This window comes from Netta rufina (genome assembly GCF_964035555.1).
Source record: "Netta rufina genome assembly, chromosome: 11".
Classification (NCBI taxonomy): domain Eukaryota; kingdom Metazoa; phylum Chordata; class Aves; order Anseriformes; family Anatidae; genus Netta; species Netta rufina.
This window is the reverse complement of record NC_140134.1, coordinates 12,287,782-12,298,300: the sequence shown is the minus strand read 5'-3', so window position 1 is coordinate 12,298,300 and position 10,519 is coordinate 12,287,782. Positions and strand designations below refer to the sequence as shown.

General features: G+C 38.2%; 1 protein-coding gene across 1 annotated transcript; it reads right to left on the bottom strand.

Moving 5' to 3' along the window:
* Positions 1-309: 309 nt before the first annotated feature.
* HDC (histidine decarboxylase) lies at positions 310-10,059 on the bottom strand (the record flags this gene model as incomplete). The annotated part of the gene is made up of 12 exons (XM_084293715.1): positions 310-1,222; positions 1,459-1,560; positions 2,249-2,347; positions 3,527-3,617; positions 3,718-3,880; positions 4,133-4,199; positions 4,434-4,577; positions 5,524-5,658; positions 6,518-6,640; positions 7,732-7,845; positions 8,407-8,579; positions 10,032-10,059. The coding sequence occupies 12 exons, from the start codon at positions 10,057-10,059 to the stop codon at positions 461-463; spliced, it is 2,001 nt and encodes a 666-aa protein (XP_084149841.1). The 3' UTR covers positions 310-460.
* Positions 10,060-10,519: the final 460 nt, after the last annotated feature.

The following is a 10,519-nucleotide window of genomic DNA, read 5'->3' as shown; positions in this document are numbered from 1 at the left end:
TCCTCTTCTTTACACAATTCAGAAGTGATGTTGGCATTGTCTGCACACACACATCCTCACAGCAGCCTACAGAGTTCAAGTTAATGCATTAAAAAAATAATCAATGGTGCAAGGAGAACTAAATTGTTAACACCCTGTTGAGGCCAACGTACACTGTCAAAATGTTTCTAGCTTACCAGCTCTCAGTCCTGGTAAAGGACAATTTACAAAGCAGAAGTTTGTGTTTTCTTTACTATAGTCTACAAACCAGAGAGTTTAATGTTACATGTCTACAAGATTTATTTGACATTTTAATCTATAAATACACAAGGTTTTACTCCAGTAAAAGCACAAGTATTTTCTTGGTGGTCATTACCACTGCTTACATATTGAACAAAATAACACGTAGTATTGCATATGAATAAGCAAACTTTGGTTCTCCTTCTACCTGGGGAGCTCTTAAGCACCAATCTTTTACTTGTTAAACAATGGCTTGCAGAGGACAACAAGGCAGCTGAAGGCCACACTGGATGCTACACTCTGGAAAGTTTGGGACACTGTAGAACTTAATTAATTTTTTGAAGGCACTTTTTTTGAGCATCATCACCTCTTCAGGCAGCCTGGAAAGGATTCTAGCATTTGCATGAGACTCTTTCTTGTCAGTGGCTGCTGCTTTGGGGTTACATTGTTCAAGAAGACCAGTCACCGGGACACTGTTGCAGCTAAGGGAACGTGCTGTCTTTTTCTTGCCTTGAACAGATAAATAACTGAATAAGAAAGAGGTTAACTTATGTTTGGTAACATCTTGCGCATCTTCTGGAAAACAGTCATCTAGAGGGTCCCCTTGACCTTTCACTTGCTGACTGATCACACATGTATTGTAACTCACTGCTACTTTCTTAGGTTGAACTACTATTTTTCTGGAAGGAGTTTTATATTTTTCTTCCTCTACATACAGCTGAGAAGCATTACTGATAACATCAGAATTATGCTCCATTACCATATTAGGGATTCTTGCCTCATCACCAGAACTGATGTGGTGTAACCCGTAATGCTGGCTAATGATTTGGGCTGCGGTATGTTGAATGATGTTCCAGTCTTGCAGAATATCTTCCCTAGTTGTGAACTGAGATGTTACAGTAAAGCGAATGATGAACTTGTCACGAATGGTTGCTGGAACAAGGAAGAGCTTGCCAGAACTGCTTAGGTCTTTCAGGAGTTTTTCTGTCAGCCAGTTGGGACCCTGTTTTAAATATGCATAGGGAAAAGAAAAATGTACAACTGTTACAATTTCCAGTGACATCCAAACATCTTTGTAAGAATCCCAGCATTCATATAAGAATTGGTAAAGTTTATTTGTAGTCCTTAATGCCTCTGGAGAAATCATCTGTAGTCAAATAACACATGGAAATAGTCTAAAAATACGCGAAGAAAAAAAAAATAATATATATATATATATATATATATATATTTTTTTACCTTTAAACGAAATACAACCAATCCAAGATGTCTCTTGGCAGGAATTTCAAAGAGTGGATCACTTTCAACCAAAGATTCAAAGAATTTGGCTGTTTCAGTACCCTGTAATTAAGAAAAAAATAGTTATGTATTGGTTTGTCACAAACACAGTGTAAGACACTAAACTAAGTAGTTAAAAAAACAAAAACACCCCTCCTCATTAAAACAGATCACTCCATTCATTTCCATGTGTGGCAGCAAAGCTAAGAACAACAACAAAGCTAAGAATTTTTAGGACTGTCTATTTGTCCAAACCCTTGACAATGTACAAGAGTGGCTGGGCTACATATAGGACATTTGAGATTTGAAGACTGAGCGTTACTTTTCTCAGATTAAATTCCTTTTGCAGCAACCGTTGATCCACAATATGATACACACACTCCAAAGACTTAAGCCTATGAAGTTTCACTGCAATGGGTTCAGCCATCCTTCACAGCCTGCCTCCAAAACAACTGCCACTTTACCTCAAGGAAAGCCTCTACAAACTTACTCAATGATGTGCAGAAGGTATTGACTTATCAAGTTGCTTTCCATTGCCTATTGCTTCCAAGAAGGGTACAGGAAATGTTTTGTCCACACAGTCAATCTTTACAAATTAGTTAAAGAGTAAAATCAGCACTTGTTTAGCGTTCACAGGCAAACTTTGTACATCAGAGGGTTTGTTACTCAACTTTGCATGACTGAATTTAATAAACTCCACTACTGATAAATCAACATAATACACTTATGCTCACGCTGTTAATGTACATACATGCCGGATGTGATCTTGAAGCTTTTTCACCCCAAATGAACGAATCACAAACCACAGCTTCAAAGAACGAAATCGACGACTCAATGGAATTTGCCAGTGCTGTGAAAACACAACAGCATATCAATAAGGGCAAAAACGACAGAAAGGACTGAACCCTTACACTACAAGGTCTGTTGTTTCAGACTCGTACTCAAGTCAGAAATCTTCATCAAGACAACAAATTGCATGTTACTGAAACCCAACTAAGCCTAGCGAATAGCAATCAAGGAAATGCTATGTCTACATATTTCTCAATTATTTGCAAAAACAAGATTTTGTCTGTTCCAGGGAACAGAGGGGTGTTGTTTAGGATTTTAGTTAGTTACCAGCATATAACAACTCCTGTTTGCACTTACAGAGCGTTATCAACTTAAGATGTGTCCATTAACACTTCAGGATTGAGTGCTGACTTTGGTTCCTGCAATCTGAACATTGAAGTGCCATGCTGAACATTTTCCCAAGCCAACAAGAATTCATATAAGAGTAAACCTTTCCAGAGAAAATAACACCTACTGTATGGAGAAGAGTGACAAACCTTAAGAGTACATTTATAAGGCGCTACACAGTAACATGCAGGATCCTATTCAACCACAAGAGGGACTCAGTGATTTTTTTTTTTCCCTCTCTACACATACTCCCTCTAGTGAAAAGCATCATTGATTTCAAGAAAACAATCATCTTTTCAGGGCTTGGTTGAGATCATAGCTGAAACAATTGGCAGTTGAATATTCTTTTGTTTTACTGTACTGAAATCTGCTATAAAATGGTTATGAATTGAAATGCCTCAGCTCTCCTATCAATACATAAATCTGAAGAAAAATGTAATTCATGTTACTGTTGTTTCAGAGCATGGTGTTTCCATTGCTTAATTGTTTCTCTATTTTATCACATATCAAAGACACAAGAAAACCACCCAAAATGTCATCAGTAAGAATTATTTTAACAATACAATGCACATAAAAATCTCTTCTAACAAAAGAAAAAAAAAAAAGGCTAGGTTAGATCCCCATCTGTGTAAAAATCTTGAATACTTCAATCTCTATAAATGAAAACAATTTTACAACCAATTATCATAACCACTTCAAAGTTTTAATACCTAAGCTACATTAAGACCTCAGAATGATTGTTTTTATGCTGTTAAGTAGAAAGGCCACCTAAAACTAACTCCACAGTAATTTGACAGTCTACATTTAAACATTTTATAGGCAATTTAAAGTATCAACTCAAATAACAACTTACCATAAAATCAACAGCAGCTCCTGAATTGGGATGTCTGAGGTAGACAGGGTTAACACTGAAGGTTTGATGTAACTTGTATTTATCTTTAACCCTATCAATTGTAGAATGAACTGTATTTAGCAAAAAAAAAAAACATGCAAAGAAAGACTTTACAATTTGCATGTTATCCTTCTGGTGTTGTCTTTACTCACCAAAATCCAGTGCAGTCAAAATGAACCATCATCCATTTTGAAGGGTTAAAAGTAAAGGAATCTGCGTACTCAATTCCATCCAAGAATAATCGAAATTCAGGACACACAAATGCTGTTCCTGCATATGCAGCATCAATGTGAAGCCAGAGTCCCTCAGCATCACCTGATAGAAATCAAATCGTTCTTAGGTAAGGCATCTAATGAATCAGAGTGGAATGGAATGTATTTTAGCATCTTAATCTAAATCTTATAGAAATCACTTCAGAGACTTGTACTGACTCCACTCATCTTTGAAACACATTTGAAAAACTCAGCTTGTTAGTGTTTCTACCCTCCTTGGTTCTCACGTGAAAAATTGCCATACTATCTTCTCTGTGCTATCATAGTTTAAAATCAGGGGGAAAAGGACACTTACAAATTGGGCCCAGTTCTGAGAGATTGTCAAAAGCACAGACACCAGTTGTACCCAAAGTTGCACAAACCTAGAAGAGAACAAAACTGTTCAGATGGCATGTTTTTAAAAATAAATGGATGCAGCATTTTAAAACCGGGGAGGCTATTAATGTAGTAAAAATGAGAGTTCAATAAAATGCAAAATTCTCATATACATTTTCATCTTCAACTGAAGTATTTTAACACAGTACACTTATATCTAAGACATTTCTTATGATGACATTTAAGAATATTAATACTCCCAAACAGAAAGTTGAACGTACAAAGATGGGCACTAGGCCTTTCTTTCTGTCTTCTGCAATGGCTTTTTTCAGAGTTTCACCTCTAAGGGAAAAGTTCTCATCCACAGGCAGAAATTTCATCTTCACAAGAGAAATCAAGCCAGCCTTTTCTACAGAAGAATGTGCCTTTATAAAAAAAAAAAAAAAAAAAAGTAAGAAAGCAAGCTCTGAAGCTGAGAAACTGTGATAAATTATGGCTTTATAAAAGACAATAAAAGCATAGATAAAGTTGTTGTTATAATTCAGACTAATCTAAGTCTAAGTCTGAAAGTTTCTTCCTTGTCAATAACAAAATGAAATAATACATTGTAATTTTAAGGAACATGTATGATCTGTTTATTAGGGTTCTGGTCTCTAAAAATCTAATGAGGCATACTTGTGTTTGGAGGGCCATTTATCAAAACTCAAATCTTAAAGGACTTTCTAGAAATGAAGCAACCTTAACATGTTCCCTCCTTACTATCTGAAGACAAAAAGTCCTGAAGCGTGCCTAGTTTGGGGCTGGCATAGACCTAAACACCTCACAATCAAAAACCTTTCTAGTTATATGAAGGGAGAACCAGCATGAGCATGTCTCCTGCTGCTGTTTTCACAGGGGAGTATGATTGTTCAGTTCAGGAGCCAAAGGACAGAACAGGTTTGCAGGCAGAGTCACATCACTGTGTAGGCATTTTCTCCAAGGACAAGTTGATAGGCCTCCTGGAGCAGAGACAACAATCAAGAGCAACACTGAGGATCTGAATGGGCCTGTCTCCAAATCCAAGAAGGCTGTTAAGAAACAATCTCTGTAGCAGCATAAGATCAACACTTCGTTACTGGAGTAAGGATTTGTGAGAAACGGGAAAGAAGACTCTTATGGACTGCTAGGACCCTGCAAAATCTCATCTCACACCAGTTTCATTTCCCCATCTGCAGAAAACAATGTTAAAGCATTAGAGGGATTTGTTCATACTTGTATGTTTCTCTTGCTACAGTAATGCAAGTTCACGTTGTCATCTGTATGGTCTGGGTGAGATGAAAGTAAAAGAGGTTTGTTTGTTTTTGTTGTTTGTTTGTTTGTTTGGTAACCTACTTGATCAGATGCATATGCGATGAGACGAGAATTGAGCAAGGACTCATCAGCGTCTGGCTCAGAAAGCTTCATCTCCAGAATTTTGTTTTTCCTTGCTGCCAGCAGTGCAACCAACGTTGATTCACTCACAGTGCTCTGAAAAGACATTGCTAATTTACTGCAACATTTCAGTATTTTATTGCTGTTTTGTCAAGGGTTTACTGAAGTCACTGAAATGCTCTCAACTACCTCTCCCCCCCCCTTTTTTTTATTTTTAAATTTCCACATCTGCTTTTCTCAGATGCAATAGGAACTCACTAGCTAATGAACAGCTCTCTGGGCCAGCAACACAAAAAGTTTTTAAATTTTTGTATATTTTTAGTGTAGAGGACTGCAGTGCAGGACTGAGTAAATAAATTACTTCTGTTCTTCTATAGATAAAATGTACTATCTACCACAAAAACTACAAACCTGAGCAAAGCTCCTTATAACAACACAGAGCCTTAGCATTAATTCCAGGGAATACTTGCTTAGGCTGTATGAAAGAAGGTTCAGACCTTGGATTTTGCAACTCCCAGAAGCACAAAGTCAACATCAGAAGAAGGAAAAACAATTTATGTGGTTCTGCCAGCAGTCTTTATTTGCTGGCAAGACAGTGACAAGTCTTCCCTTACTCTAACTGTGCAGGAATAACTTTGGTGGATACTCTAGTGATGTGAAACAGACTGAAGAAACCAGATCTGATTATCTCATTTATCCTTTAGTAAGTCCACAGAAGTACCTGCTCTTAGTCCATAATGCAATAAGGACTAAAAGCAATAGTAATTCCTATTCCATAACCATCTAAATTTAATCCTAAAATCTGGGAAGGAAACATCAAGACTAGATTTGTCCCCATAAAGACTTATATGGCAAATCTTGCGGATTTTGCCCCAAGGAAAATGATCACCTATATAGGGAGATTTACTCCAGTGATCACAGAAATGTTGATGATGTCACCTCTGATCTGCCTTACCTGTAATACTCCTCCACCCACACTGTCAGGATGGTGGTGCAGGAATTTATCTGGAAGGCCCAGCATTTTAGCCAACCAATCCATCACATTCATTTCCAGTTCTGTACAGGCTGGACTGGAGGCCTAGAAAATCAAACAAAGAGAACGATATTCTAAATTCACCTAGCAAATACAATAGGAGTTTAACCCTTTGAGAGCATGCCACATATCACATTTTAATTAATAGCTATTAACACTCATTTGCCTTGGGAGAAATCTCACCTAGACCCAACAAAGGTGCAGATTACAAACTTTGTAGCATTACATATATAAACAGCTAACCCTATAAGGCTATGGTTCATAACTGGCAGAGTGCAACACTATTATAATAAAAATTATGTTTGGTGAGTTCTCTAATACAGACATTGATGATGAAATTGCAGTTTAGGTACCTTGCTCATTCTCTTATTACCAGTTGCTCTCTTGCAATATGAAATACAGAGACTCTCACCAACCTCCTTAAAATGTTCTCTTCAGCTTCCTATCCTGTATATGCAATGAGCTAATCAGATACATGTATGTGGAGACTGTAAACAAGTTCTTATAGGTTTACAAGTTTCTACTGCTTCTTAACATGGAGACGTACATCTAAAGATTTGGGAACCTTCACCAATGGAGAAGACATTGGCTTCAGAATCCCACTGAGGTCTGTAGAGTCATAGCCAAGTAACGTTAGGTAGTGGCAGGAGGACACAAAATACTCAGACATTCTGAGACAAGCTGCCAAACAATCTATTTTAAAAGAAGAATAGTAAATGTGTTCTCTCAAATGATCAGGAGAAATGAAATGAAGCCCAGCCTAACTTGCAGTCACGGGTGCTTGCTTCTCTACTGCCTGCAGTGCTTGTGCAACATTTTTAGCACCGGGAGTAAACAAACCATCAGGAAGCAACACCAACTGTTTGGATATGCAAATAATTAGAAAACATACCTTTCTAGCGGTGTATTTTCTTCATTCAACTCTGATTACTAGGTAATGTTTGGTTTTATAGACATGATTTATATACTTTTACAGGTGACATTCTTCAATTATGCAAACAGCTTACAATACAGTGGTTTACAGTAAAAAGTTGTATTGATGCACAGAACTAGAAAGAATGACTATGACCTATTCCTCCATAACATACACAGAAGAAGGATATCTAAAGTAACAAAATAAAATAAGAGTAGTTTACCCATGTGAATCCCAAGCAGTTAATTGCATCAGCCAACATATCTCCGAGGAGTGAAGGCCAAGAAGTAAGAGCTGGAAAGTAGGCATGCATGTGCGGACTTTGCCAATGGACAACCTAGAACAAAATTATCTGGAAGTTAAGTCTGAAAATGTGGCAAAATTCTGTACAAGATGTAGTGATTAGCATCTGTTTTAAGTGATGGGAAAGGATCACAGCAGCATAATATGTGCAATTCTAGAACAGCTAGCAGAAAGCTACAGAGATAATATCAACAGGAGTGCAGCAGTAGCAAATGATAACACTGTGTCGTTACTAGATAAATTCCAAATTATAGCAAAAGCATTTATCTGAATTTAACAGGCAGACAAAGATTTTGAACAGGAAAGAATGGTCTTTTGAAAATTATTGCACGAAGTCTGAAAGACTTATTCATATATGGGGAATCCCCAAATCAACTGTGTTAGTTGCTCTTGCTCGTTTCATTAGCTTGTCTTTAGCTATACACAGCAATTCATAATTATATAGCCCTCCGCTCCTGAAGGAACTTGTATGCTGGACACTAATGTAAGCATGTATCTAAACAAACGTTCAGCAGAACTTGTGCATTCCCAGATGTGGGTGTTTACCTCAGGTATTAGTGACTTTTTCCTGTCACAATTGTAATTTATTTCTTACCCCAGGCATAATAATCTTCTCTATATCTCCAAAGATGTTGTCCCAGCTGTCTGGGTCCATCGGGGCAGAATCCGGCAACTGAGCTCTCATGTAACCTGGCTGTACATCAGGAATCACCCGTCTCTCTCTCACATTGCTCAGGTACTGGCAAATGTAATCCACCATCTCTTTCCCTGGAAGAAGCAAACCAATGCTTTGCTTTGAGTTTAGACTGCAGGTAAACCAATTAGCACGACTAGCACTTCATGCAATCCACCATTAGCATTTGGCAGGGCTTGAAATACTGATCCCAGGATAGCCATGGGAACTAAAAAACCAAATGGCCCATAGCCCCACTTATCCTATGCACAAATACTTCAGGAGATTCAGAAGCAATGAGACACTCCTCAGTCTCATTGCTTCTAGTTCTTATCATACCTGAACATCAGAATGGAGCAAGAACATACAAGAAATTCATGTAAATCTCATGTTGCTAGCTGGCAGCTACAGAGAAGTCCGAATTAAAAAGTCCATTTTACCACATCCATTAACAATTTTAAAATAGATACAGAATTTACAAAAAATAAATATGAATTTCTGTTCAACATTTGATTCAGACTAGTCCTCTGAGTCTTAGCTTAAGGCTATATGAATCACCAGCGAAAATAATACTTGTCAGCATTCCCTGAGAATAAACTCATCACTTCGCTCATTTAAGAAAATACAGCCATATTCCATAGCACTAGTCACAATTCACTGTATCATGAACCAGTCTCACAAATTAATGCTCCTGCTTATCTGGGAACACACACAGAACACCCCACACACATGGGAACTGTATGACCTTCTGAAGGTTTCTGATTATTCAGTGAACATCCTTCTACAGAAGAGACTGAGCAGCAATCAGGAGACCTGAATTAATCTCCGTCTCTGTGACGAGATGACCTAGGAAAAGTTACTCAACCTTTACACCTTACCTGCCTGACGCAGCTTCTAGAGTAGGCTTCATAGGGACAAAACAGATTCCTGGGGTTACTTCATTGTCATTACTCAACAGCTCAAATATATCTTTAAAATATGATCATGGGTACAGTTACAGTCTGTTTGATTACTGGGGTCATAGAGATTTTCTTACCTACAGATGAAGTGAAATTGCATTCACAAGAATTGTCATAATGCCTCATGCTTCCCTGGTATTAAGACGTAACTCCTTTTGCATCCTTTGAAAACAACTACACAGCTCCACGCCTAATCTCCACTTAATAGGCAATTTTCTCCAGCCATGGGACCAAAGTTTGCTCCCCGTCTCCAGAATTGCACCAGTAAAGTTTCATGGTATCAGCCAGGAAAGAGACATCGTACATAGCCCCTTCACATGTTTATTCAGCATCAGCTTTGGAGCTTTCCCACAGTATTTTAAATGAGAGATCAAAAAGCCTAACTCATCCACTTACTCTAACTCCATTAAATCAAACTCAGCCCAGGGATATATTATTGTCTCAACCTCAGCAGATCTAAAGCCTCAAGGACATGTGCCGTTAAAAAGTACAGAGCCCACCATCATTTCTAGGTACCATTCACAGCCCTCCAACAGTTCTTCCCCATGGGCAAACGCTACCTACTTCCAAGAGCAGAGGACCACTCACCTCTCCGTCTGTACTCCTCAGGCTCCATACTGATTCCTTCTAAAAGCACCTCTTCAGACTTGGCCCGCAACCCTTCAGTGAGCTGTGGACAGTTCAGTCTGGTGCCCTGCTAGCTGCTCATGCTTTATAGCTCTTGTTATCTCAGACTCAGGCATTCTGGAAAAGGTTTAACGTAGGCAGGTTATTGGTGAGTGTTTATCTAACTCCTCCCAGTTGAGGGCTTTTAGTCTCTTGTATGTTCTCATCTCTGCTCTTTTGATGTGTAAGACAGTACATCTCTGAGATGAGCTGCCTCTGCTCTGCCCCAAAATGAGGCTGTCTTTCCCATCTTGAAAGGACCTTTCAGAAGTCTCACATTAATCCATCATAAATACAAGACGTATTATCATGGGACTCACGGGAGAGGAAGCTCAAGAGTTTCCAAAAACAAATAAAAGCAGCTGTATTACTTTTGCACACTGAAATTACTAGCAGTAGTCATTGTAACA